Source organism: Rhinatrema bivittatum, chromosome 16, assembly GCF_901001135.1.
Source record: "Rhinatrema bivittatum chromosome 16, aRhiBiv1.1, whole genome shotgun sequence".
Taxonomy (NCBI): Eukaryota; Metazoa; Chordata; class Amphibia; order Gymnophiona; family Rhinatrematidae; genus Rhinatrema; species Rhinatrema bivittatum.
In genome coordinates, this window is record NC_042630.1 from 18209510 (window position 1) to 18237469 (window position 27960).

General features: G+C 53.8%; 2 protein-coding genes across 7 annotated transcripts; one reads left to right on the forward strand and one right to left on the reverse strand.

Moving 5' to 3' along the window:
• Nucleotides 1-358: 358 nt before the first annotated feature.
• LOC115077187 (solute carrier family 35 member G3-like) lies at nucleotides 359-10944 on the reverse strand. 4 transcript variants are annotated; one of them, XM_029579456.1, is made up of 2 exons: nucleotides 10877-10944; nucleotides 359-4045 (listed from the first exon to the last, which is right to left on the reverse strand). In XM_029579456.1, exon 2 carries the CDS (start codon nucleotides 4004-4006, stop codon nucleotides 2969-2971), a length of 1038 nt encoding a protein of 345 aa, XP_029435316.1. In that variant the 5' UTR covers nucleotides 4007-4045; nucleotides 10877-10944; the 3' UTR covers nucleotides 359-2968. The 4 variants fall into 4 exon arrangements, with proteins under 4 accessions (XP_029435316.1, XP_029435313.1, XP_029435315.1 ...); XM_029579453.1 differs by lacking the exon at nucleotides 10877-10944 and adding an exon at nucleotides 8244-9007; XM_029579455.1 differs by lacking the exon at nucleotides 10877-10944 and adding an exon at nucleotides 7383-7779.
• Nucleotides 9893-27750, forward strand: ZBTB4 (zinc finger and BTB domain containing 4). 3 transcript variants are annotated; one of them, XM_029579449.1, is made up of 4 exons: nucleotides 10028-10096; nucleotides 10905-10979; nucleotides 12510-12605; nucleotides 17190-27750. In XM_029579449.1, the coding sequence occupies exon 4, from the start codon at nucleotides 17208-17210 to the stop codon at nucleotides 22023-22025; it is 4818 nt and encodes a 1605-aa protein (XP_029435309.1). In that variant the 5' UTR covers nucleotides 10028-10096; nucleotides 10905-10979; nucleotides 12510-12605; nucleotides 17190-17207; the 3' UTR covers nucleotides 22026-27750. The 3 variants fall into 3 exon arrangements, with proteins under 3 accessions (XP_029435310.1, XP_029435309.1, XP_029435311.1); XM_029579450.1 differs by lacking the exon at nucleotides 10905-10979 and having other exon boundaries at nucleotides 9893-10096; XM_029579451.1 differs by lacking the exons at nucleotides 10028-10096; nucleotides 10905-10979 and adding an exon at nucleotides 10241-10566.
• Nucleotides 27751-27960: the final 210 nt, after the last annotated feature.

The following is a 27960-nucleotide window of genomic DNA, read 5'->3' on the forward strand; positions in this document are numbered from 1 at the left end:
CCAGTGGATCCCTGAAGAAAGCCAGATGTTAAGGAATAAGGAGGATTGCCTTGCAAGGGGAAGGAACAGCCATGCTGAGAAGCAGGGTCTCATGGGGGGGGCAGCGGTGGTAGGGAAGGATCCTTGATGAGCCCTGGAAGGGAAGAAGGCAAGAGGTCTCAGGGCGCGGATCCCTGATGAGAGCTGGGCGGGTTGGAGCGAGGCTTCAGGTCGGATGATCTCTTGATAAGCTGGATGGTAAAATATAGGCAGGCCCAGATTTAGCCTTAGGCAATATAGACAACTGCCTTCAATGTCAAATTTTTCTAGAACCCAGAGCACCATCAAGCCACCATCCGGGCCAGCACAGGCGCTCGTGTGCCCTGTTGTGGCCCTCCCCCTTGCATGTGTTTTCTGGTAGCAGGAAGACTGTGCAGGAGGAGGAGGTGCAGCTGCGGCAGTACCTATAGGCGCCTGCACCGGCTCTGCGCCGAGTTTTGCCGTGGGCATTGCGGGTCAAGATTACCTCCAGATGTGGACAGAAACTCCTGCACCCTCTGATTTCAGGGGTGGGGGTAAAGGGATCCCCTCTCTCTCCTCCCCCAGCATCTGAGGGTGTCCAAGTTTTAAATATGGCCTTCCACATAAGATGAGGCCTTACTGGAGGATTGTGAGTACCGCATCCATTCTTTCAACGCCAGACCTGGTCTGTTTGACGATGGCATCCAGCTTTGCGTCAAATCAGGGACTGACATTGCTGCAGCCATCGCTAATCTCAATAACTCACAGCAGTGGTGGCCCTATGGGAAACTCAAGCTCACCCCCCTCCAGGTCTGAACTCTGGTTAAGCCACAAGGGTGTTCTCTATTGTCAGAACCCCTTTAAAGACTGTGAAACAGGCTGGAGGTACAACTCAGCCCGAATTGCACAATAGAAACCCACATCTCAGCAGTGGCAAAGGCCTTCGTGCACCTACGCCAGCCTCAACTGCACACCTTCTTTAAGAAACAGCTTCGCCACTGTCATACCCTCACTGACCACCAACTGCCTAGACGACTGAAATCTCTATTCCATGGCACACAATTCAAAATACCTCTAACTTTTATTGAAAACAGCAGTTAGGACTTTTGGTACAGGCCAAACCCACTGACCACATTACACTGGTTTTGCATCAACTACCCTGGCTCCCGGATGAGAGCAGGATACAGTTTAAAACACTTTGCTCCGTCTTTCAAATGCGTGAACCTGCTGGCCCATGAATATCGTGCCCCATGTCTACTTTTCTACATCCCCCCCACCACCTCCCCCAAGGAAATCTGGATCCTCCCAATGGGTCCTTCTATCATCTCCGCCACTGGCTCCACCTAAGCTAACATCAGGGCCAGATTTGAGATGCTGGTGCCCTTTGGCGGAGTGCCACAGTGGCACCAGGCTGCCTGTTACCTATTCCTAAATCCGGGCCTGGCTAACGCACATGAGACTTTGCGCCTCTAAAATATGGCGCAAGTTACCGCTAAAGCTGTGATGGGAAAACTTGCTACCTCGCCGTTTAACCAAGCCTTCCCCTAGACTCCACAGCAGAGGCTCATCCTCGTCCACCGGGAGTCTTCCTGACTGGGAATCCCACTTCCGGGCTACCTCTGTCCAACTGGTTCTTAATATCTATCACACTGCTGCTGTTTATCTTACTTCTTAACCATATATCTGCAATTTATACCCAATGCACTCACCTCTCTGCTCCTTCCTAATGTACTGGTGTCTTGTATATTTACTAGAAATCTACCTTGTGTTTTTATCCATTAGTTATGTACTCGGTGCCTTGTTACTTTATGTAATCTGCCTTAGGCTCACCTTTAGGAAAAGACTGAATATCAAATGCTTATAAATAAATATGGCACAAGGAGGGTGGCCTCCCGATGGGGGGATATATGGAGATGGGAGGATGCCTGATAAGCTGGATGGAAACGCACACGATGAGAGTCCTTACTGGAGGATCCCTGATGACAGCCAGAAAGTAAGGCATAAGAAGGGAGACCTTGATGAACAGCCTGAGGGGAAGGTGGCCTCATGGGGTTGGATGGTGGGGAAGGTTCCTTCAGGTCTGGAAGGGAAGATGAGGTCTCACAGAGTGAGAATCCCTGATGAGAGCTGGACGGAAAGGCGTGAGGCATGACATGGAAGGCTCCCCGATTAGCTGGTTGGTAAAGCATAAGGAAGGTGGCATGACTGACTCCAGATTTTCAGGACAGGTTGATCCGATCCTGCTTTTACCCCGCTGCATGCAGGGCCCTTGCAGTTCTGAAAGCAAGACTAAAAATCCCTGCATGCAACGGGGTAAAAGCAGGACCGGATCAACCTGACCTGAAAACCTGGAGCCAGCTGGCAACCCTCACTGGAGTGGGAAGAGCCAAATGGGAAAAGGAATGAGGAGGTTGTTGGAGACAGAAGGCCAAATGGTATCTAGGCCAACAAAAGATTTGTTTATCTAGTGGAAACTCTCCGCTTTAACCTGCAAGTTGAAACCAACTTCCTACATCTCTTTGTTCTGTCTTCTCTCACCTGCAGTCCTTTGTACTCCTCTCTGAGCCTCGGCGAACCTACAGCACTTCCTTTCATGATGAAGTCATTTTTAATGATAAAAAATAAATACATTTCAAGTGGCCTGGTAATGACTGTGCATTGGGTTTTACCTGCCAATATTACACTGTTTAAAAAAAAATAATCACATTTATTTCTATAAACTTAATGAACATGCAGTCAAAATTAAAAGCTAAGATTATGCTATTCCATGTAGAGAGAGAGTTTCAGGATGGTGAGAAACCATTTCTGTACTGGTATCAACTCCTGAAATATTCTGCAAGCCTTCCTGGACCAAGACAGAGAATTCTGTTGCTGGACAGATGTGTTACAAGCCCACAAGTGTCTGGGGAAACTCAGCAATCACAGGGTGGAGGGAGGACAGACTTGCTTTTGAGTTAAGGGGCTCTTACTAGTCCTGCACCATAAGGTCCTCCCTATCGCAGCTGACATTTTGTGCGGTGATGACTGCGATGCTCCCTATGATCACGCCGGCGCCCACCACATCAAATGGCGAGACGGCCTCGCGGAGCACATAGTACTGGACTGTCATGGTCACCACCACCTCGGAGTGCAGGACAGCACACACCAGCGCCGGGTGTGTTATGGTGACGGCATAGCTTGCGCAGAGGAAGGAGACAAGTGCCAGGACGCTGATGGCCACCACGCAGGTCACGCTCAGGGGGTCCTGGGGGATGATGGGGCTCTGCAGGATCCACATAGCCGGGGTGCTGAAGACACTGCCCACAGCCCCAAAGACAAAGATGACTGTTGCCAACTTGGATTTGAAGTCAAATGTGCGGAAGATTACCAGACCCAAGGCCAGGGCCAAACCTCCCATGGTAGCTAGGATGTAACCTAGGATGTCATAAATCCGGGTCTTCTCATCCAGTTTCAGCAGGCTAGGCACCACGATGAAGAGCAAGCCAACTGTGCTTCCTAGAAGTCCCAACCAGTTGTAGCCAGTCAGCTTTTCTTTGTCCATACAGAGGGCCAGGAGAGTGGAGCTAACAGTAGAGGACCCCTTCCTCACTGTTGCTGCATTTCCGGTCGGCACCACCATGTAGGAACTATAGGCACAGCCAACGGAGATGACGTTGACCACAGCATGCAGTAGAACACGCTTCCAGGAGTCTGGGGGTCCAAAGAGCGGCGCCTTCTTCCAGCACAACCAAAAGGCGATAAAGAGGTGAAGGAGGCAGCGGAAAAAGAGGATCTCCAATGAAGGCATCTGGGAGGTGGCATTGGCGATGTGGGAAAAGGGCCCCACAAAACCGGCAGGGACTCCACCTCCAAACAGGGCCACCAGCAGCCCCTTCATGCTGTCTGACAGGCGGTACTTCCACCAGGGCACGGGAGCATCAGATGAGTCTGGTTGGCTGGTGCTCCATCGGGACTCTCTGTAAGGGACTTGCATGTTGGCGATCGGCTGCAGCAAGTCATTTGCCATAACGAATCAATGGATGAGACTTCTCAATCCCAATGACTTCTGCAAAGGAGGAAGAGAGACACTGCAACTTATAATAGATCGCTTTTAATGTGTGTTCACAGTAACATAGTAGATATTGGCAGATAAGTATCATTGGTCCCACCTAGTTTACGAGGTCAACTTTGCCTACACTACTGTACCTGAGGGTATCTCCCAGCCATCAACCATACAAGCCCGGCCACCTTCACTGCTCTAGCTGTGATTCTTACCCTTCCTGGCCCTAACATTGGTCCACTTTGCTAAAGATATCTCCTAGCTATCAGTCTTACAAGCTTGGACACCTGCGGAGATCGCTGCTTCTCCGTTTGTCCCTAGCTGGGACATGTAGCCAGGTAGGCTTTCGGCCCATTCCAGGAAAATGTCCGCCTGCCCCCAGTTGTATCTGAGAATGTATCAAAACCCTGCTGCTGTTTCAAGTTGGTTGGACCGGCACCCACTTCTTGGGAGCTTGACGCACATGTGCTGCTCCTCTATGCAAATTGGCATTGCCATCTCTTCATTTTGGTCCTCTACTCTTCTTGTTAGATGAGCATAGATGTTTCCAGACAATTTCCAACACTTAGGCTCCCCCCACCCTTTATTTTACCTACCACTCCCCTACCTGCTCCTATTAATTCCCTCAGTATTTGTCCCGAGCGTGCTTAAATTCTCTCACTGGTTTAACTGCCACCTCTCAGTAAAGATGGATTTCTTCTGAGCCTTCACCCTTAGGGGCCAGGGTAATTCAGTGCATTAACGCTGGGATACTCTCAACATGCTTGTGTATTAGTCCACCTTAATATGCTAACTCACAGTTAATGTAGACTAATGCCGTACTTGCTAATGAGCTTCGTTGCATGCAAATGCATGCAGAGCAGCTTATTAACATTCAAATAGAGTTAACACAAATCACATCATGAAACATGATTTATATTAACCCCCAGGTAACCTCTCTGAGGTGTAATTAACTTTTAGCGTTAGCTTCTGGAAGCTAAGGCAAGGCCTGATGTGGGCTATGATGTCCTACTCCACCCATCTCAAATGAAAGCCCCTCTGCCTCGTAACCCCACCTCCCCTCTATCAAATGCAGCAATGGTGGAGGCAGCGCCCCCCCATGAGTACCATATATCCTCCCATCCCCACCCCCTGCCAGGCCAGTCCTCCCAGCCCTGGTCTACCCGTCTTGCTCCTCCCTATCCCAGCTGTTCTCTCTTGTCCTCCGAGAGGGTTGGGCCACAAATGAAGGTGTGGGAAGGCCTGTGGGGCTTGAGCTGGGTAGAGGCCTTCATTCAGCCTTCGGGCCTTTGCAGCTGCTGTTGGGCCTTACGTTATTACTTGCAGCAGTACCACCTCTCACACTCTACCTCAAAACACCCAGTTTAATGCCCGCTAGAGTTCAGTGGCTCTTAAACACCGTGCTTTCCAGCAAATAATGGCTGCAGTAAAATCTGCAAATAATGGCTGCTTTCACCGTAGCTTAGGCTCTGGATTTCTTTTTTTTTTTTTTTCATGGAAAATGCCTGCTTGTACTTTACGGAAGCTGCTAAATATCTGAACTTCCCCATCTTATCCCCCTTTCCCCTTCTCGCTAAGCGTTTTCTGGAGCTGTGAAGAAACCCAACCAGCAATCGGATATATTCGGAATGTTAAATGGAGCCACGGGACAGCCAGGCCTCAGCGAATCCACGTCTGAAACGCGAAGACGACCGTCTGGTTCTCTTTTTTTTTTTGCAGGACAGGCTGAATCAAGCATGGTTTTACCTCCCCCCCCCCCCCCCCATGGCATACTGGCACTCGTAGCTCTGGTTCCCCTCCCCCACTGCATGCCACCAGGACTTCATCTGCAAAATCAGAGCCAGCTAGCATGAGATAAACTTGCATGAAAACCCAGTTGGCTGTGGGGTCACCCGGACAGGTTTGGGAAGGCCAGAAAATCACATGGCCTGCAAATGGATTGGAGTAAAAAAAAAAACAAAAAACCAGAACCGGCAAATTGTTTTTCCTATACCTGATGCCAGCCAAAGACGCAGCCTGCGTGGGATAAAGATTATTCAAGTCTTGTGCACCCAGGGATGATAATTTAATTTAAAACATATTTATGACCTGCCTATCTAAATCCTAAGCAAGTTACCTATAAACAACCATAAAGCATAACAAGATCAACCATAAAACATACACAGATTCCAAACATAAAATCAAAGGTTAAAACATATCGTCTGAACTCCAACTGTCCCAAATTTTATGCTGCCTGCATCCTGCTACTGATGCCCCCAGTCCCTTCTTCCCATAAGTCTAGCCCTCCTTCCCCCCCCCCCCCCCCCCGACCCACTCTCATCCCTCCTGCTCCATCTCAGCAATCTCCTCCCTCCTTCCCCCAACCAAACCCACTGCTCTCATCCCTTCTCCCCAGGGCCAGATTTAGGATTTTCCTTTGAAGTTGTGCAGGCACGTGGCTCCAAAGCAGGCAGAACGTCTCCTTTTTTGGCCTATCAAGCTGCCTGTACCTAAATCCAGGCCTGCTCTTCCCCCCTGCTGCTGCCTAGCACCCCCCCGCCCCCATGCAGTCTCGTCCCTGCCTCCCCCCTGCTGGACCTGACCCAAGCATGTCATGGAGCCGAGAGCCCCCTTGCCCCAGGTGCCAGAAGTGACGCGTGTGCACCTTTCGTAACATACACGCACGAATGAGGCCTGCGGTGTGCCTATACCCACCCCATCGGGCCCTGACAGATACCGTCCCCTGTGCTAAGTGCAATAAGACACTGTATATATAGATATAGAAATATGGCGGCAGGAAAACCATCCGGCCCGTCTAATCTGCCCATCCATACAACTGTTCAGCTCCACAATCCTTACCACTCCCTCCCGATTAACAGAACGTAAGGAATTGCCATGCTGGGTCAGACCAAGGGTCCATCAAGCCCAGCATCCTGTTTCCAACAGAGGCCAAAACCAGGCCACAAGAACCTGGCAAGTACCCAAACACCAAACAGGTTGCTTTACAAAGGTGGTGCAGTGGTGTGGGTGAAAAGGACAGACGTGCGGCCGGAAGTATTTGCAGGAGACAAATAGCAGAATTGACAGCTATAGAAAGGCTGGTGACAGGGGTGGAAACCAATCGCCCCCTATTAAGTCCCTTTTTGATTTGAAATGTCTTCGGTTCTTGGGTGGTTTTGAAGCCCCCCTTCTAAAATGATGGGACGCTTTGAAACAAACACACAAACGGACTTAAACTAGGGAAACGCTGTTTTCCTCATCCCTTACGGTCACTCCTGCCATGGTAGTGAATTCCACTGTTTGCTCAGCTTCCATCCCTTAACTTTACAGCTTTGAAAACCACGATTCCCCTCTGTAATGCCACCTGTTCCTTTCCCTGTATCTGGGACATCGTCCTGGGCTTCTTTCCGCACTGATCCGATGAAAGGAGCGCAGCCCTCTAACGCCGGTCACAAATGTATTTTAAGTCCAATGAAAACCCCTCGTCTACCACTTGTTTGCCTGCCTGGCGTTCAAGGGCAAAGGGACAGGGGGTCCTTTCTCAGTGCCCCCCCCTCCACCCCCCCGCAGGCACCCGCACACTCCAAGGGGCTGCCCGTGCCTGGCAGCACGGCACTGCGCATGTCCCCTTTAAGAATGTGCTCCAGCAGCGGAAAAGGCTTCTCCCATAAGCCACGAGTGACGCTTCTTGTTTTCTTCGCTGATAATTCTGTACAGTCATTCTTTCCAGTGGGAACAGGCGCTAGTATCTCGCAGGCACGCTTCTCTTTCCTCCTCCCATCCTCCCGGCCTTTGCCAGCGCCCCCTTCACTAGCAAGGCCTTGGTTTTTGCGTTGGAGAGGGGGGGGGGGGCGGGGGGGTGTCCCTTCCACGGAGGGACTGTTCCGCCGAGTTGGCCACGGAGCAGCTGCAGCTGGAGAGAGTCCTCCCACCTTCCACCCCAGCCCCTTGCCCTGCTTGGTACTCCCCAAGTGGCAGTCAGGTTTGGGGGGGGGGGTGCAGCAAGGGGTCGATAACGAGCTCCAGATTTTCGGGTCGGGGGCCCGGGTTTTAATCCCCCACTGCTTGCCTGCCTGGACCTGCAGTCTGGCTTTTTCTCAGGGGGCATCAGTAGGGACAGCGCAGAACAGCAAGCCCGCGCGCGTGCCAGACCGACCTGCTTGGAAAAATCTGCCCGCGAGCTTCCCTGCTTTCCTACCCCCCACACACCCCCCCCCCCGTTTACCTTTCAGGGTGCAACATTAGCCCTGGTCGGATCAGTCGGCGAGAGTGGCGCAGCTCTCTCCGACCTCCTCCGCGCCCGTCCTCGCACGCAAGCACGCAGCCCAGCAAGGGCGAAAACTAAAAGCGCACCCTTCCAAGTGTCAGACAAGGCCAGGCTCGGGGTGTGACATCACGGCCCCAACTCATTGTGACAGCCTGAAATGCGTGGAACCAGCTGACCAATCAGAGGGCAGGGCTCACGGGCACTGTGACATCTTGGCCAGAGTCAGGTTGACTGCCTGCCGCGTCAGGTCTGCATTGCACCAGGGCTGGGGACACACTGACATCCGCTAATAAAAGTTTTAAGAAACGGGAAGGCCCTGGGACCTCAGCCCCTCCAGATTTAATGAAGGGGGGGGGGGAACTGCCCCCTCCCCCCCTGCTCATCCTGCATTTTGCTGGAGCCTCCTGTAGCATTGCAGCATCCTACATCCCTATAATGCACATCATCTCCCGCTCTCGCCGCCCCCCCCGTCACAGATGCACGGGTCCCAGGCCCGTATATTTAAACGGGAAGTTGTCTCCAGCCATAGTGAACCCTGGCACCAGGTAGGAGCCCGAGGCCAGTGTCTGTAGCGCTATGCATGGATCCCAGGCTGGCATTTTAAAGGGCGGCCCGTCCTCTCTTCCCACCCACGAGGCCCAGGGCGCCATGTTTATGGGCGCGCTGCGTCTGCCCCCACAATACATGCATCCCAGGTGTGTTTGGGAACCATTCAGTGCCCCCCCACCTCCCTACATATGCATGGCCCCAGGCCTCAGGGTCTAAGGCCGTGCCGCCCCTCCACCTCCCCCAGGCCGGTGCTGTCCCACCCCTCTCATCTTCATTCATGGGGGTACCAGGCCAGCCTCTCTCAGGGCACCTTGTCCACCTGCTCCCCCCCCCCCCCCGCCCATGCCCAGATTTAGGCACAGACAACAGAGGAAAGTGCCCAGGGCAGCAAATCTTTAAGGCGCCCAAAAAAACTGGGACTGCTTTTCGATTTCCAGGGAGGAAAACCCCGCATCCGCAGGTTTCTGACTAGAGATCCTATAACCTTACATCCAGCTTCAGCTGGCTCCCGAGTCGCCCTGTTTAAAGGGCAAGCTGTCCCCACAGATCCCAGGCCGGCCTGAGGGCGTGATGTCACCCCCCACCCCTCTTCCCTGGACCCCCCCAGTTCCCCGGGTCCAGGCTGGCCTGTTAATGGTGTGATATTCCCCCCCCCCCCCTCTTCCCTGGGTGCGAGATGTCCCCCCCTTTCCCTGGGTCCCCAGCCCCCCTGGGTGCAAGATGTCCCCCCATCCCTCTCCCCTGGGTGCATAATGTCCTCCCCCGCCCCCCCTTCCCTGGGTGCATGATGTTCCCCCCCCCCTTTCCCTGGGTGCATAATGTCCTCCCCCGCCCCCCCCTTCCCTGGGTGCATGATGTCCTCCCACCCCTCCTCCCTGGATGCGTGATGTGTGTCCCCCCCTCCCTTCCCTTTTTCCTGGTCCCTAGCCCCCCCCCCCCCTGGGCGCCAGGCCGGCCTGTTTAAGGGCGTGATGCCCCCCCAGCCCGCGCGAGGCCCTGCCGGCCGTGCAGCGCTCGGAAAGTTTGGCCAGGCTGAGGCTGCTGCTGCTGGTGGCTGCTGATGATGTCAGAGGCGGGGAGGGAGGCAGCAGAGAGAGCGCGGAGAGTGCCGAGGCAGTGAGCATGCACAGCACCGGAGGAAGGGAGAAAAAAAAAAAAAAAAGAGAGCGAGAAAGAGAGAGAGAGAGGGGACTCCATTTTGGGCTGCCTGAGAAGCCAGGATCCCTCAGTAACCCCCTCCCCCCCTCTCGTCGGAGAACCAGGTAGGGACCCCCGCCTCTGCTTCCCGGCATGCGGATCGCACCCCCCCCCCGCAGGGCAGCTTTCTCCTGTGCGTGCAGCGGGGCGGATCTGGGCAGTGGATTTGTTTATTCAGCATTGCCTCTCTGTGTGTGTGTGTGCACCCGGGTGGGGAGAGGCAGGCAGGCAACTGCTCGTTTAGAAATTGGGCGATCGCCCCCTCCCCATACCACGGAGAGGGGAGAGACACGGAGTCTGTGCCGCCAGGGGTGGGAGATGTCAGATCTGGGAAAGGGGACCAGAGAGGTGGGATGGCGGGAGTTGGGGGGGGGGGGGCCCTTGGCTGCCCTGACGATCCTCCTCTGTGATGCACTGAAAAATCTGCTGCTGTGCGAAGGCTCCTTGGTGCTTGCATTTCATACATAGGCACGAATATGTTTCCAGGGATTGTGCCTGCGTGTGTGCGGATTTCTACGTGCGCCTGCATAAATATGTATGTATGTATGTATTTCTTATTGCCCCGAACCGAAAGGATAGTGCCCAGGCAGAAGCGATGGTAGGGATCTGCCAGAAGCAGGTGGGGAGAGGGGGTGTGAGATTGTGGGCCCCCCCCCTCTCTCCTTAAATCATCCCCCAGTTGGGACAATCAGGGCCCCTCCAACCAGACCTTAACATGTGACTTCAGGTAGCCAGCAAAGAGCCCAGCCTAGTGCATCCCACCCCAAAACATCCTCCCTTCCCCTGCACTTTATTCACCCGTCTGGGGGCAGAGAAGGGACCCCCCCCCCCCCACCCTCTTTTACCAAATCTCTTTCTTGCTTTGCTTTCCAGAAAAAGATGAGGTTCGCCGGCCTCCGTATCTTCCCCGGCCTGGAGAATATCTGAATTTCTAAGAAGATAGAAGAGGTAGATTTTATAATCTCCCGGGGGGGGGGTTAATTATTATTATTTTAGTGCCTGGCATTGCCCCCTCGACCAGTGCCCATCTGTGGCGCCGTTCAGCAACTCCCTGCTCGCACTTCCGAGCCTAGAATTTGCTTGGTTGGGAGAGAGGGGCAAGTTGCACATTTTGAGTCCTGAACAGAGCAAATGACATCCAAAGTTCAGAATGTGATCTGTAGCTGCCGTCTTATCAGCTCGCTCAGGGAAGCCCTCCACACACTCATTATTATTATTATTATTACTATCATGGCATCTAAATATTACCCTAAATGAGAGCACTTTGTAACAACTTGCATACAATGAGTTCCTGCCCAACAGAGCTTACAATTTAAATGGGAACCCGAGGCAGTGGGAGATAAAAGTGATTTGTCCAGGGATACAGCCGAGGCCTTCTCACTTTTGGATAAGACAACGTCATTGAGGAGCCCTGCCCCGGACATAAACCAGGCCAGGCCCAGTGCGCGGGCCCAGGTGTACTCGAGGGGTATTGGGGCAGATATTAGGGAGGGGGGGGTGCTCAGTATAGGGAGATGGGGGCCATGCTCGGCACAGGCTGCTGGGCATACACCGGGTGGGGGGGTGGGCGGGCAGTACAAGCCTGTAGGCCTAGCGGCGAGGCGGCGACTCCTCGCAGGCGTCCTCTCTCTCTGTCACCCGGCAGGGTCGGCCCACGCCTTTTGCACGCTGGGGTCACTGCGACCTGGCCCGCCGGCGCTCGCCAGGAGGAAGCTGGGTTAAAGATTTATCAAACGCGCTGCTAAACCCCACACAGGATGTGCTTCTCTTCCCTCCCTCCCTCCATTCCTGACGCACAGGCGATGCCCGTTCCCGGACGTGGAGAGGCAGTGGATGACTAAAATGCCGCGCCTGTACCCGTTCTGATGGACGGCAGCAGAACCCTCAACTCGTTTTCAGCGGCCGTCTCCTACCTCGCCGTGCCGGCACGGCTCCGATTCCCCCCTCCCCACCCCAAAACCGTTTCACTGGTTTTAGCTGACTGCGCCTGCCCAGCCCGGGGAGGTGTCCTCTCTCACCACAAACAGTGCCCTCAGCAGTCTCTGCCGCCCCCCTTCATAGTTGGGCTGCCAGGGGCTGTTTTAGCTTTTATTGGATTTGTGTGTTTTAATACAGCCTTGTCCCGGCCTGCCCTCCTGCCTGCACACGGCCTGGTCCATCCTCCTCCTCCTCCTCGCTTCCCAGCCCGTTTTCCTGCTAGGCCCAGCCTGTCGTCCTTCTCCTCCTCCCCCCTCCCTCCCTCTCCTTCCACTTTCTAGCCCACTTTTCTGCCTGCCACGGCCCGCCCCCACCCTCCTCCCGCTCACATCCTTGCCCTTCCTCCCTGCCCTGCCGGGTCGCGTCGTGCCAGCTGGGCTCTCAGCGTTGTTGGGGGGGGGGGGGGGGGGGAGGTCCCTTCCCTTCCCTTCCCTTCCCTTCCCTTCCCTTCCCTTCCCTTCCCTTCCCGCTAACCCTCCGCTGCTCTCTCTCTCTGCCCAGGAGGAGGCCCCAGCCAGGAGGACGCTGGCGGGAAGAAGCCAATGAGGAATAAGAGGGGAACCTTCGGCAAGCAATAAATGTTGTGCGCCGCCCCAGGTAAGACTCTTCTCTTGCTTTCCCTGCGCTGCCTCGGCGGCCTTCAGACCTTCACGCGGCCCTTGCCCAGGGCTGCTCGGGGTGCAGGGGAAAGAGGTCAGCGTGTTTTGGGAGCCAGCCAGAAACCTCGGTGCATACTGGGAAAGCCTTGGCAAATGTTAGCCTGTAGGGAGAGACCCCCCACTCCCCTCCCCACCTCTCCAGAATAGCCTCGGGCAGCGAATCCACCATCTGGGTTGGCACGAGCCCTCGGGGAGGGGGTGGGGGGGGTAGGGGGGGACCCGTGAGCGTTACACGCGTGCCGTCTGGAAGTCCGGGTGCTCGTTTTGCTCTGTGTGTCGTCTTGGCACGGGCCGGGCCTTGGCGTAATTTCTCCGCCCTCGCCCGTCCTTCGCCCGCCGTGGCTCGCTTGGGCTCTGGAGTTGGCCGCTTCCCCAGCGGAAGCGAGGGAGGGGGGGGGGCGGGGGCGTAACCCCCGGGACTTGGCTGGGCCTGGTCCCTGAAGACGGGCCCGCGGCTGGCTGGCAGCCTCCACCCCCCCCCCCCCACCCCCCCCCCCCCCCCCCCCCCCCCCCCCGAGACGCCGTTGGGAATCCGGAGCTCTGCCGGAAATGGCCTGGGAGAAGCAGGTTACGGGCATCGGGAGATTAATCGCTTCCCGGTCTCCCCTCTTCCTCTCTCACATAACCGGGCAGCCAAGCCAAGGCCTGCGTGTAAACGGTGATATTTTCGGAAACGTCGGAATCGGGCCTTATGGGAGCTAAGGTGGGATTTGTCCGTTTTTTGTTTTTTTTTCAATCTGCTCGCTGCCTTTCCTCGTGGGTCTCTCTCTCTTCCCCCTCTGCCCCCCCCCCCCCCACCACCACTAGATCTTTCTCCATTTCCCAGGTCTCTCATCAGTCCCCTACACCCCCCCCCCCCCCCCCCCCACCATGTCTCTGTCCCAAATTCTGCTGCCGGGCCTTCCCTCATCGCTCCTCCACCCCCTCCTCATCACTTTTCTCACCCATTCCTCAACCGCAGTCGGCGATTTCCCCCCCCCCCCTGGGAGGGGTGGAGAAAGAAAGGCTTGCGAGCTGCTTACGGCGCTGTTCTTCGGGCCTGCTGCCAGGGGGGTCTCTGTCCCCTCGGGCCTTCCAGCAGCTCTCAACCATGGGGGGGGGGGGTCAGTGCCAGAGCTGGGAGTGAAACCCAGCGCACGGCCCGCGCTCTCTCTCTTTTTTTTTTTTTTACCTTTCCTTTCAGCCATTATCGATTGCCATCTCTTTATTCCCCTAACCTTTGAGGGGGTAGGGAGGGGAGGGGAGGGGGCTTTGTGTGTGTGTTTTTCACCGTTCTGTCCACGGCCGTTTCTATAGCAACCTCCTACTCCTCCTGTGGCTGCAAGACCTAATCCCGGCCTGAGCAGGCCCATTTTCAGGCTCTGTCATCGCAGGCTGGGCCGTATCCCCCCCCCCCTTCAAACCAGCTGGCTCTTCACCGGATCAGGGATCCTCCATTGCAAAGTCTTGCTCCTTATGGGTTGTTTTTTTTGGTTTTTTTCCTATCTGGTTCTCGTCAGGGATCCTGCTCTGGTGAAAGCTCTTGTTCATGATGCCATCCCGCCTGGATTTTATCGGGGGACCGCCCCCCCCCCCCCCCCCCCACGAGCCTTCCTAGCCGGCTCTCCTCGTGGAAAGCCACTGCTGCCCCCACCTCCCCTATTCCCATGAAGTCGGCTCTCAACAGGGAGCCCTCACCTTGCGAGCTTCCCCTCCTGACTTCCTTCCTTCTCGTCACGCCCCCCCCCCCCCCCCCGTCCCATCTCTCGTCGGGCGTCTCCCGCCCCCCCTCCCCCTCGCCGCGCCGTCTTCTCCAGCTCCCGTCAGGGAATCCTCGTGCGGCGGTCACCGCCACCCCCCCCCCCCACCCTCCATCTCCAAGGCGTCTCTTCCTCCTCCTCCATCCCGTCCGGCTCTCGTCGAGGATTTCCCGCCGCCGGGATCTTCACCCGTTTTGGGCCCCTCTGTAAGCTGCCCATTGCTGCAGCCGGGCCTCTTCTCTCGTCCGTGCCCTCTTCAGCTTGGCTGCTGCTGCTGCTCCTTTCTGCTTATTTTCCGGTCAGAGGTTTATAGTCTCTCAGAAATGAGCCCCCGGATAAAAGAGAGAGACAGAATTGAAAGTAAGAAGAGCGAGGGCCAATGTGAGCAAAGCCGAGAGCTGGGGACTATGAGGGGGAGACTGGGAAGTGGGAGCTGAATTCAAGATGCACAGGTTGAGGTGAAGCCCATTTTGTTTTGATTTTGGTGGGGGGGAGCTTTCCTCACTAATCCCAGTTGGCCAGCGGCTCTTCTGCCGGCTACAGCCATTTTATCTGGCTGCCACGGGGACCGGGGGGGGGGGGGGGCTATAGAGGGCTGCCGCCTGTAAAATGGCCACCGCTCCGGAGAGCCGAGAAACAGAGAGAAGCCCTGCCAGGCTCCGCTGACTCACAAGGCCCTGAACCGTCTGCCAGCCAGACGGCCTGAGAAAAGGGGGTAGGGCTGGGACACAGATTCCTGCAGCTTGGTGCCGGGCTGAGTGGGAGCAGGAGAAGAGGCAAGCGGAATGGGCGGCAGGGAGGAATTTAATTTCTTTTTAAAAGGGGGGGGGGGGGGGTGGTGGTGGTGGTGCTGTGCTGATCGTCATCAGAAGTCTGCACCTTAAAGGCTACCTCGAGGGAGGAGATTTGAGACACTGAATACAGCATGAACAGCTGAAGAGAGACCTGGGGGGGGGGGGGGGGAGAGCAGCTACTGGAGCTCATGAGTAAAAGTATGGTGGAGATAGAAAGATTTTGCCGGATTTTAATCCCTTGTGTCCCCGGGATAGCAGCAGATGGGGGTGGCGTGTGCACACGAGATTAACCCCCTCCTAAACTGGGGGTGAGGGATGGCGAGAGCATGGGGAAAAAAGAGAGAGAGAGAGAGATTACCTAGGGTATTAGAAGAAGTCAACTAGGTAGACAGCATGGACCAATTGGTGTTCCTTATCTGCTCTATTACTTTTGTAGAAATGGGAGAACAGGATTAACTCCAAGCCTCCTGGAGAGAGATAGGAGCCAGAAGTTAACCTCTTGTATCCCAGAGAAAGAAAGGCATGAATGGTTCTATCTCAAAAAGAGAGAGAGAGAGAGATGGCGAGAAACTATTTCTGTCCCAGAGAAAGAAAGTGGTTAATTCCTTGTATTCCAGAGAGAGAGAGAGAAATTAACCCCCTAAACCACCTTTGAAGGAGAAATTGATTAATCTTTTGAATCTCAGGGGGATTAACCCCTCAGACCCCGGAAAGAGTGTGATTAACTCACTCCAACCCCAGAGAAAGAAAGAGTGATTAACCCCTTGTATTCCAAGAGAGATTAACCCCTCAAGCCCCAAGAAGAGATGTGATTAATGCCTCAAAACCCAGAGGAAAGAGTGATTAACCCCTTGTATTCCAAGAGAGATTAACCCCTCAAGCCCCAAGAAGAGATGTGATTAATGCCTCAAAACGCAGAGGAAAGAGTGATTAACCCCTTGTATTCCAAGAGAGATTAACCCCTCAAGCCCCAGAAATAGATGTGATTAATTCCTCAGAAGCCAGAGAAAGGAAAGAGTGATTAACCCCTTGTATTCCAAGAGAGATTAACCCCTCAAGCCCCAAAAAGAGGTGATTAATGCCTCAAAACGCAGAGGAAAGAGTGATTAACCCCTTGTATTCCAAGAGAGATTAACCCCTCAAGCCCCAGAAATAGATGTGATTAATTCCTCAGAAGCCAGAGAAAGGAAAGAGTGATTAACCCCTTGTATTCCAAGAGAGATTAACCACTCAAGCCCCAAGAAGCAATGTGATTAATGCCTCAAAACCCAGAGGAAAGAGTGATTAACCCCTTGTATTCCAAGAGAGATTAACCCCTCAAGTCCCAGAAATTGATGCGATTAATTCCTCAGAAGCCAGAGAAAGGAAAGTGATTAACCCTTGTATTCCAAGAGAGTTTAACCCCTCAAGCCCCAAAAAGAGGTGTGATTAATTCCTCAAAAACCAAAGGAAAGAATGATTAACCCCTTGTATTCCAAAGAGAGAGACAGAGAGAGATTAACCGCTTATACTGCAGAGAAAGGGGGAAGGAATTAAGTCCTTGTGTTTGAGAGAGAGTTAACCCTTCAGGCACCAGAGAAAGGAAAGTTTGATTAGTCCTTTGAATCCCAGAGCATGAAGGAAGTCAGCAATTACTTTCCTATCCGGGAGAAAGGAGTGAGGCATTGACCCATTTGTTTCCCTGGAAAGGGAGTGGGAAGTTCACCTCAGTTGGTAACAGCAGGAGGGGGAAGAGCATCTGTCCCTGCTTTCTGCTGTTCTGTGAGCATATAAATAGTAATTGCACAGGTAGTTATTGACATTGGTACAGGAAAGCAAGGGCGTGCTCAGTTGGGGCAGAAGGCATTTGTAGGTACGGAGAGGAAGAGCCAGTATGCTAGTTCAGCAAGAGGGGATGAGGTCCCCATGTTGACGTTGTAAGGGAGATAAGAAGCTTGTTTTTTGGTACATGGCCCAAGTCTTTCAAACCTTCGCTGGCTCTTGTTGCAGATCTGAAGCGTCATCGCGATGGCTTCGGTTGTGGAGGTGACAGATGTGAATCACTCCAGCTCCCTGCTCCTGGAGCTGAATGAGCAGCGACTTAAGGGCGTGTTCTGTGATATCACCGTCATCGTGGAAGACACCAAGTTCAAAGCCCACAAGAACGTCCTGGCAGCTTCCAGTCCTTACTTCAAGGAGGTGCTCTCAGGTCACACATCTTGGCTCCGGGATCAGATGTTTGAGCTTCCAGACATCCAAGCAGAAGTCTTCTCCAATATCCTCAACTTCATCTACAACTCTAGACTGACCATACAGAACTTGGCCGTGGCCAGGGAGATTGCCACAGTGGGCAGACGTTTAGGGATATCTTGCTTAGAAAACCTGAGTGAGGCAACACAGGAATGCAGGAGAACTGACCTGTGGCCTCTAGAAGAACCTCCTCAGCTGCCTCTTGCTGACCTCACTCAAAACTCACAAGGAACCAAAGAGACCAGCGTCTGTGACTCAGTCAGCCGAAGATGGGGGGATTCCTCCAGGGCAGCACTCAATGGTACGTGGACACCAGAAACTGCCGTGGCTTCCAGATCATTGCTGGGTGGCTCCATATCTCCAGTAGACCTGACATCTCCATCCAGCAGGAGATCAGCAGAGTCCGGGAGCCCAGCAGCAGCCCCTTGCTTTCAGAATCCTTCCATTCAGCCAGAATCCATCCAGAGCATTCCTTCAGCTGCTCCATCAATCCAGGGGCAGAGCAAGCTTCAGTCAGTTAATCACATGGAAAACGAGCCCCTCCCAGCTGCCCCCAACAAAGACAGTGAGGCCCAAGGTTTGCCAATGGATACTGAAGCAGCCACTGCTGAGACAGCTAAGATCTTGTATGCTCTGAGTACGGTCCCAGTCAACGAATCCTTAGGTTCCAGCAGCATAGCTAGTGAAGCAGAAGTCGATCGAGATGCACAATTGAAAAACGTGGCTTGGGATCATATTACAGTAGAGAATGCTGCTCTAGAAGTAGATGGATCAGAACTTTCCATGAATGATCCACCCAGTGTGGTAGCTCCTTCCACTTACTCGAGTAGCACATTCCACTGTAGACTCTGCAACAGGTCTTTTAGTTCATCGACTGCTTTGAGTCTCCATGTCAAGCTGCACAGGCCCCGGAAGTCCCTGGCCTGTAGGTATTGTGGCAAGAGTTTCATCCATGTCAAACGCCTGCAAACTCATGAGATTCTGTGCAAGCAGCCAGAAAGGATCCCAGTGGGGAATGAAGGATCCGCTGACCCCAAGGAGCTGGACCTTGGTGAGGAAGCATGCTGTTCTGAACTGCTGTGCCGCCCGTCTGCTACCAAACAGCTGTCATCTAAGAAAGACCACCTTGGGCTTCTCTTCAGGCACCGGAGCTTCCAAAGGTTGGACCTCATTCCTGAGCAGGACCACTTCGTCAAGGTGGTGGATGGCCACCTCATCTATTTCTGCACTGTTTGTGAGAGGTCCTACATGACTCTCTCTAGCCTCAAGCGACACTCAAATGTGCACTCCTGGCGCCGTAAGTACCCCTGCCGCTACTGTGACAAGGTCTTTGCCCTGGCAGAGTACAGGACCAAACACGAGGTATGGCACACAGGAGAGCGACGCTATCAATGCATCTTCTGCTGGGAGACCTTCGTAACTTACTACAATCTGAAGACGCACCAAAAGGCCTTCCACGGGATCAACCCAGGTCTCATCTCTAGTGAGAAGACCCCCAATGGGGGCTACAAACCCAAGATGAATGCATTGAAGCTCTATAGGCTCTTGCCCATGAGATCACAAAAGAGACCTTATAAGACTTATAGCCAGTCGCTCTCGGAGAACCTTATGATGCCTTCTCAGTCTCTTCCTGTGCCAATAGGCAGTAGTGACTCTCAGGATAGTAACTTAGAGACTGTGTTGAATGGTGGTGATGCTGGCTCAATTCTCTTCTCTGAGAAACCCGCTTCCTTGCAGACAGATCCAAGCTCTTCCAAGCAGGAGGGCCTGCAGGGAGTGGAAAACCCCCAGGAAGTAACTGGAGAGTTCCAGATTGAAACTGCTTTCCAGGGCCTCTGTGAAATATCATCCAATAAGCATTCTCTGAGCACATCAGGAGAAAAGTCACCCAAGTTACCTTCCAAAGTGAGCAATGGGGGTCCTGGCAGTAGCAATGGGGACAGTGGGGTGCCCAGTGTCATCGCTTATGGCCACCCATCGTCCTCTGTCATTATTCGCAGCACCTCAGTGTCTTCAGCATTGGCCGTCAACAGTGTAACACCATCGGTTATCACATATAACAGCAAATCCACTTCCCAGAGCCCAGGTTGTGGGCCCTTGGCTCAGAGCCAGCCTTCCTTCTTGTGTCCCCGGCCATCAAAGAAGCATAACCTGAAAGACTGTGTGCCACCACCTCCTCAGAACCCTACCAAACTGGTGACATCCACAGACCAAAGCACAGAAGGTAGTGGGAGTGAGGAGGAGGAGGAAGAGGAAGAAGAGGTGGAGGAGCAAGACCAAGAGCATAGGTTCAGATATGCAAGGGGTAAGACGATGACTTACATGGCCAAGCCAGCCTATGTGGGAGCTGCCTCGGAGAGCAGGAGTGCCCCCTTGTGTCAGATTACTGTGCGAATTGGTGAGGAAGCTATTGTGAAAAGGAGAATTTCTGAGACAGACCTGATGAGGGACAAGAGCCCTTGTGGCAAAGTCAAGAGGTTCTCCTTTGGAAGTGACCATGGGGAACATAGAATCAGGAAGACAGAAAAACACTCCAGGGACTCTGGAAGAAAGGCTAGCAGCTCCCTAGGTCAGGACACCTGTGATGAGGATAGCGAGAGGGACACTGAAGACCACCTCTGGCGGCCATACTACACCTACAAGCCAAAGCGGAAGGCCTGCAGCGTCCAGAAAGTCAAGAAATCCCACTGGCGGAGGAAACTCCGCTACAAACGATCCTTGCGGTGGATTAAGAGAGCCGAAAAAGAAGAGGACCCACCTGATCTGTGTTCCACGGCACGGTCAGCCAACCAGGACAGTTGCAGGAATGACACCAGGGGTCAAGATGAATCATGCCGGGAGTTGGTCACCCAGAAGCAGAACCACGAAGTGGCAGACTGGAAATATGAGTGCACTACCTGTGGGAAGCAGTTTACGGCTCTGAAACGGCTCCAGAAGCACGAGAAGGCACACAGTGAGGGTGGACCCAAGTCTGTCTGTGAACAGTGCCCAGAAAAATCGAGTGCAAGCTGCCTATTGGAGTGCCCAGCCAAGGAAGATAATGGCCCAAAGCTGAGCACCTCAGCTGATGCCGAGTTGCTTCCATCCTTCAAGAGCACTGCCCACAGGGTGGGGAGAAAGCCACTAGTCAAACACATCTGCGCCTGCTGCACCAAGGTGTGCAAGACTGCGGCTGCACTGGGCAGACACATGAAGCGCCATGGAACAGAGGAACCGAGCCACGTAGATGATCCACCCATGAGAGATGATGAGCCTCAAGGCTCGAGCCCAGGCCGGGTGGCAGCCCTTACTACAGTTATTGCCTACTCTAAGAAAAGTGAGCAACAATCACCCCCGAAGGAGGCAACCACCCTGGAGGAAACGGACTGCAATGCTAGCTTGCCTTCACCCAGAACAGTTAAGGAGGAAAACCCACAGGAAATGCAGGTTTCCTCCTCAAGTGAGGACCAAGCCATGGCTGTGGAAGCTGAAGCAGAGCGGGAACATCTCTGTTCATCTCCAGCTACCACCATTGTCCATTCGGTCAGCAGCCTTGAGGGTCCAGTGCACCAGGGTGTGGTGCCTGTTCCCTTAGAGGCTCATAGTGCTACCCCACCAATGGAGATGATACTGAAGGTCAACAGTTGTGAAGACTCCGAGTCCATGACGTCATGTACAAACAGAAGCAGCCCATCAGACCAGATGCTGGTCCACTCACAGACACCACCCCTTCAAAGGATAAGTGAACCACGAGCGTCTCACACCAACCAAGATCCAAAGGTGCAACAGCAAGCAATGTCTCACACAACTGAAGTACTTCTTGAGGAGGTAATTCCAGTGCCTCCTGCAGACCAGGCCAGCAATTGCTCCCCCAGACTCCAGCAGGAAGCCGAGATGCCCTGCCTAGATGAAGGTGTCCCCTTACTAGAGGCAAAAACAGGACATATGAACCGCCATACTTCTGCTGTCCAAGAGCGGGCAACTCAACAGGCCACCGAGGCTCAGTTGGGCATTCTGAGCTGCAAAGCAAGGGTTCCTCTCCCAGAGGACCTCTCCCTTCAGGACCCTGTCATTTCCCACACTGGGGGTGGAGCCGGATTGAACCTGGTGCAGAAATGTCCACCTTCCAAGATGGCTGAAGACTTCCAGTCAGGTCTGCGGCATGAGTTGTGTCCAGATCCCAGGTTCCCGCTGCAGGAATACCCACTCCCGCTGCTGGCACCGGGAGGCTGGAGAACCAGGAAGGAGATGGAGGAAAAGGCTTTACCTTCCTACCCCAGCACCCTCCAGTTCAGTGCCATGAGCAAGATGCCCAACAGCAATGTCGGCAAAGTCACTTTTTACCCAGACCCTTACCCTCTGATGTATGGGCACCAGCTCCTCGCCTACCCCTACAATTTCAGCAATCTTACAGCCCTCCCTGTGGCCCTCAACATGGTCATCCCCGACGAGAAGGGCCAGCCTTTGCCCTTCCTACCCAGCATGTTTGGCTATGCCCTCAACCCTTGTCGGGGCGAGTTGCAGGAGGCGGCCGCAGTGGGGGTAAATGGCGGCCCCAGCCACAGGAAAGGTGAGACGACTGAGCAGGAGCAAATGAAAAAGGGCAGCATGATCTGAGCTCCGGTGGGAAGAGGTGGGCACTTGTGAGACTTCCATAGGGGAAGAAGCAAAGAGGAAAAGAATGACAGCAATTAGCAAAATACATATAGCGATATATTCATTTATGAGTGGAAAAAAAACCAACAAACGAATTGATGGAAAACTGTGTCCCTTCCCCCGTAGGATGAGCAATGACTGTTTTATTGGTGACATGGTTTCTGGATGGAGATTTTAGGATAATCCTGTGTTTTGGGGCATCCCCCACCCAGTGAAATTTGATACTCATTGCACTGATTACAAATGGAAGGATGTAGTGACTATAGCAGCTCAAAGTATGACGGCAGATAAGGACCATAAAACCCATCTAGTCTCCGAGGGGGGGGGGGGGGGGATATAGATTTCAAAAAGCCAGGAAGGACCCCAAAATCTCTCTGGAAACCAGGTCCCCCCCTAGCAGGTCTGAAGGAACTTGGGCTGCCGATAAGCTCCACATCCTAAGAGGGGGGGGCCAAGCTGTCCCAGTCCAGGTTTTGCTACAGACTCGTGGTCCGGACATGGGGGGATTTACAAGTCCATAAATGGGCTGGGAGGGAGGGGCTAAGAGCAGGATTGACTCATCCTGTCTCTCATGAGGCGGGGGCTTGTTGGCAGCCCTAGGGAAAACAGGCTTGGAAAGGCCGAATCCAGACACCCTGCGCCCCTTGTTGACTGCGCTGTACCAGAACTGTGTCTTTGCCACCAGACCACCCTCTTCTTGCTCTCCCCCTCCTCTCCACCCCTGGATGTATCTCCCACCTCAGAGCGCCACCCAGCCTAGATATAGTTCATCTGAGACTCTTGCCAACCTGCACTAACCACACCGCTATCCCCAACACCATTCTCTGGTTGGACAACTCCTAGTGTTAGATGCCATAATTAGCTGCTTGTTCTATGTCAACGAAACCTCTTGATGAGAAATTTCCCCGTGGCACCATTGTGTAGCAAAGATCTCCCCCCAGTAGATGGGGGGGGGGGGAGGGGCAAGGGGACAGAGGTCACTGAAAACACCAGCGGATCTTCTGGCTCATGCTGGACTCTGGCCTCGCCTACTATAAGGACTGATGCAGAGAAGAAAGGTTGCAACGGCAGTTAACCCGAGAGAGAGAGTCATCTCGTGAACCCGGGTCACTGAGGAGCAAGCTGTGCTACTGCCGAAGTCAAAACTACAAGCCCTCGTGCAAAGTGGGTGACACAACCCAGAACCGGCTCAGCTTGTCCATTAACGCAGGGAGGTATTGGAGCGTCTGCCCGACCATGCCCAGGTGCAAGGTCCTGCTATTCTCATGTCTGTGCAAGAAGGGGGGAGCCGGGACCTCTTCACCCCCAACTGTACCCTTGCTGCACATATCTAGGGCACCCAGGGTTTTGGGGGTGCCCTTCTAATGAAGGGTGGGCATGAAGAGAGATAGAGATGACACCAAAGTGGTTCCTCTAGGCTCCCACTGACTGCCTGTCCTCTTCTGCTGGACAGGAATACAGAATCTCCTCCAAAGCACGAACATCCGCACCCAATTTTGGGAACCCCACATCCAGAACCACCCACTGCTGTAGGACAGTGAGGCCTGCTCCTGGGTGCGGTACTGAAAGGGATGGGGCTTGCTGCAGGATATAATACTACAGGGTGATGAGGCAGGGAGTGAGGGCAGGCTGCAGGGTGTGACAAGGCCCAGAGCGTAACCTTCCACGGGATGTAACAGCAGGGAGCAAAGCCTGCTCCTGGGTGTGATACCGCCTGGAGGGGGGGGATCTTTAACAGACTGCCATACCCCAGGGAGCGAGGCCCGCTGCAGGGAGATGCAGGAAATGGGGCCAGATGCTACTAGGCCCGGTGGCGTAGAGAGCGAGACTGCGTGCTGCTGCGTGTGGGAAGGCAGGTGGCGATGCCTGTCGCAGGATGTTGTAGTACAGGGACGGAGGCTTGCTGCGGCACCTTAATAGCGCATGGCGTGAGGTGTTCTGCAGGGAATAAGGCCCGGCCGGGAGTGAGACCCTACCGCAGGATGGAATGCGGGGAGCCCTCCCCACCCCCGATCACCCTTTTTCACCCTTCCCACCTCTTCCCTTGCTCTGTCTTGTTTTCCCCTCTTCAATAAAGCCGCTGTGTCACAAATCGCAGCTGAGATGGGACAGGCTTTAAAAAAAAAACAAAAACTGTTCAGCACAGTGTGGGGCAGCTTTTCAAAAAGGCGCACCTCAAAAAGTCGATACACCTCCTTTTTTTTTTTTTGAGATTTACCATCAAATCGTTATGGTTTGGAAGGGTTCTTTTTTTTTTTCAGCCGCCGCCGTGCGGTTCTCTTGTTACCACCGAGGCAGCCATCTTGGTAGACATCTCGGGCTGTGCCGCCTGTACTGGATCCCCGATTGGTCCATGTTGATTGTGATGTCACCAGTGCTATCATGCACAATCGCTCTGAAACCGGCGTGTGCTGGTGATGTCATCGGTGGCGCTTCCTTCCTCTGCGAAAAGTTAGCTGGCCCTAGGGGGAATTCTGGGGGAAAGCTGCTTAAAAGGACTTTCAGACACGGCAGCTAGCTAAAATTATAAATAACAAAACTGACAGCTAAAGTGTCAGCACTAGCAAGAGCAGAAATCTTTTATTTACATTATTCCAACTGGTAGCTAAAATCATTTAAGAGGCAACCTTTTGTCTTTCTGCTCTTATGGTTCATTCCCTGAGGTTTATAGTGTTTTTATAATTGATTTTTAAACTTTTTTTTTTTGTATGGTGGGCACCTCCTGCTTCATTGCTCCCTCTGTTCTGAGCCTGAGAGAGGAGATTTTGGAATAAAAGCCAAGCGGCAGCCCAGCTGTTGCTTTACGGCAGTCAGAAGACATTGCTTGTCTCTGGGTGCAGCCGCTCATGTGACACTGCCTGGAAGTTACTCAGCACTTGGTCAAGGTGCGCTCTCTTTCAGTCCCTCCCTCCCTCGTACCGTGTCACCCTCTGCTTTCCTCCCTCTCACCTCATTGCGTCCCTGACACCGCCGTCTGTCTCTCTCCTGTCTAGAGTCAGGAAACCTTATTTGCATATTTCATCCCATGTCTCTCTCACTCTCTCTGCTTGGCTGTCTCTCCCTGGCTTTCCTTGTTCCTGTCTTACCTCAGCTGGTCCTTGGCTCCCTGCCACTTGTGTGTGTCCTCTCTTTCCCCCTCTGTCCCTGGCCCCCTGCCACCTGGCTCTCTCGCTCTGCCTCCCTTCCTCTCGCTGCTTGTCTCTGCTCTTTTCCCACCTCTCCTTCCCTCCCTGCCTCTCCTCGGCCTTTTTCTCTGGCTCCCTGCCCACCCTGTTTTGCTCTCTCCTGAGCTTTGTGGCCTCTGGAGACTGAGTCACAGAGGGGATGAAATACACAAGGAAAGAGAGAGCTCAAAACATTCCCGAAGTTAACTCTGTGGAACCCCCCCCCCAAGCTGAAAGTTTCTGTAAAACCGACCGACGGTGGGGAGCGGCGAGTCCCTGCTGGGATGCTTTTTTTTTTTTTATCGAACTCATTTCTGTCGGTGACTTAGAATTAACAAAGTAGAAAAGAGGAACAAATATAGGAGTTAGTGGGACAAAGGCAAAGAGTAGAAAAAAATTAATAAACTAGCCTTGGTGGGGGGGCGGGGCGGTGGCAGGAGTGCAAGGTTGGGGTAGGGTTACCAGATGGCTCCGGGTCATCAAGAACTGGCTAAGGTAGGCCCATTTCTAAGCCCTAAGTGTTTCCAAGAAAAGCAGGAGCGCCACATCCTAGGGATGCCCAGGGCTTCAAACGAGGCTTAGGTCATGATGTCCCCGGGGACATGGAACCTCCTGGTGGCCCCTGGGGCGGGGGACTACAGGAAAGAAGGTCGAAGACCGAGGATGTCAGGAACGCAAAGAGGCTGCACCTCGGCCTGTGCGCGTTCCTGGGTCTGATGTGGCCAGCAGAGAACCAAGAACCTTCCTTCACCTTCTGCACCCGTAGGCCAGTCAGATGGAAAGTTCACCGAAACGTACACTGGGCCAGACTGAGGATCCCAGTTCTTAGCAAGCCGGGGGGACCTTGGTGGGGAAGCGGGGATGGCAGCAACGAGCTATGGCGGGTGTTGAGGAGGGTGATTTTAGCTAATAGCGCAAGGTTGCTTCGAGGGGTTCTTTGTGGAGACAAAAAAAAAAGCAGAAAGATAATAGTAGCATAATAAGACTGAACTGATCAGACTTGTGGAAATAGCCAAGGCTTGTCCACAGACAAACAGTGAATGAGGGGGAGGGATGGCACACACGGGAATTGTCATGGCAATTGCTGGTTGATTCCATAGTTGGCGTGTGTGCCGCCGGGGGTGGGCATTCTTCTCCTTGATACAGACCCCGTGGCTGCTGTAAGGTGGTCCCTATTACCAATACCAGAGGTGCGGTGGATGAACTCAGGGGCGGTGAGATTTCTGTAGCTGATGGCATGGTGTCCACTGCCGTTAAGGGGGGGGGGGTCCTAGAGCAGATGCTAATAGGCTCCCATGGTCATGATGAGGCATCCTATATTGGTCGACAAAGGATTCAGGGCCGCTCTAATGGATCCTGCACGTACCCTGATTCCTGATGCAGTAACCTGGGGTCAAGAGTAGCTAATGTTACAGGTCCAAGGCTGATGTTGAGGGTCCCACAGCACTTCTACCGCGTCCCAGAGAGAGGGGAGGGGGGGACGACGACACACACACACTCTACTTTTGACTCTCAGGTGTAGAGTTGGGGCAGGAGTAAAGGGGTGGAACCCCACGTTTACGAAATCGTACGCGTGCTGTGCGGGGAGAATGGGCGTAAATTTCAGCACAGCTTCACAGGATCTGAAATATGTTGGTGTGGAGTGGAGTTCCCCTGTCCAAGAGATCCAGTACCAGAAATCCCAGTATAATGTGCTCCCAGGCATATCTTCCTGCCTCGTCTGCAGACCCCCCCCCCCCCCCCCCCCAAATCCTTGTGCTGGGATTGGGAGTGTGAGGGCCTTTTGCATGCACGGAGGGGGCAACTCCTGCTTTCCTTAAGGGTAATGAGGACTGCATACTGGTGGAGGTAATGGGCAGGAATCGGCCTTGCTGAGCTGAGCTGGGGGGAAGCGGGTGGTCCTTGGCTCTCACGGACCTTTGAGACATCGATCGGCGGGATGGGAGCGCCTCCTGCATCTGAGATGGGGTGGGAGAAGGCAAGATTTGGGTCACCCCCACCCCCCTCGGCAGCCGGGCCAGCCCCAGAAAAACTCGGGGGGAGGGGGGGGGGAATGGTAAAATCCAGGCTGATCTTGGTTTAGTTTTTATTTTGAGGACGAGATTGGGGAGGGGAGGTGATGTTCCCCTCCTAGAAGAGGGAGAGGGCGGGCCCTAACGATGTAGATATCTGTCCGTCTGTCCCCGAGTTTGCACTTTTGTGACTGACACCACCGGTTAAGAGTCAGTTTTTTGCTACTGAATGTATTTGCACCTTTTGATTCTGGGGTATTATTTGGGGCGGGGGCGGGCAGAGGGAGGGAGTGGATGTTTTTATTTGGTTGTTTTATTATGATTAATTATTATTTTTTAGATGCACCTTCTTGTTAGTCCTGTTACGCACTTTAGAGAAGCTTTCTCCCGGTCTCTGTTACCGTGTGACAGTGTGGATGCCGATGACGTACATAGAAAAGTATTTATCTTTCTGCATCTCTGTATACCTATAACTCCTTACAGTAAATAAAGACGCAGTATAGAGCCGCAGCGCCTGTGTGCCTCCTTTTACCGCCTGGTGCCTTACGCCTCTCTCGCCGCACTCCTCCCCCTCCACCTTCCCCATTTTTGAGGCCTTGCACCTTACGTCTTCCCCTTTAGCTCCCAATTCGGGTTCCCCCGCCCTGCACCCCTCGCCTCCCCCTCCCACCCAGCTCCACCAGACCTGGGGGCTGCGTGGCCCGCGTCAGGGATCCTTCC

Coding starts and splice junctions, on each gene's coding strand:
- LOC115077187 (XM_029579456.1), bottom strand. CDS start 4,006: ATGGCAAATGACTTGCTGCAGCCGATCGCCAACATGCAAGTCCCTTAC.
- ZBTB4 (XM_029579450.1), top strand. CDS start 17,208: ATGGCTTCGGTTGTGGAGGTGACAGATGTGAATCACTCCAGCTCCCTG.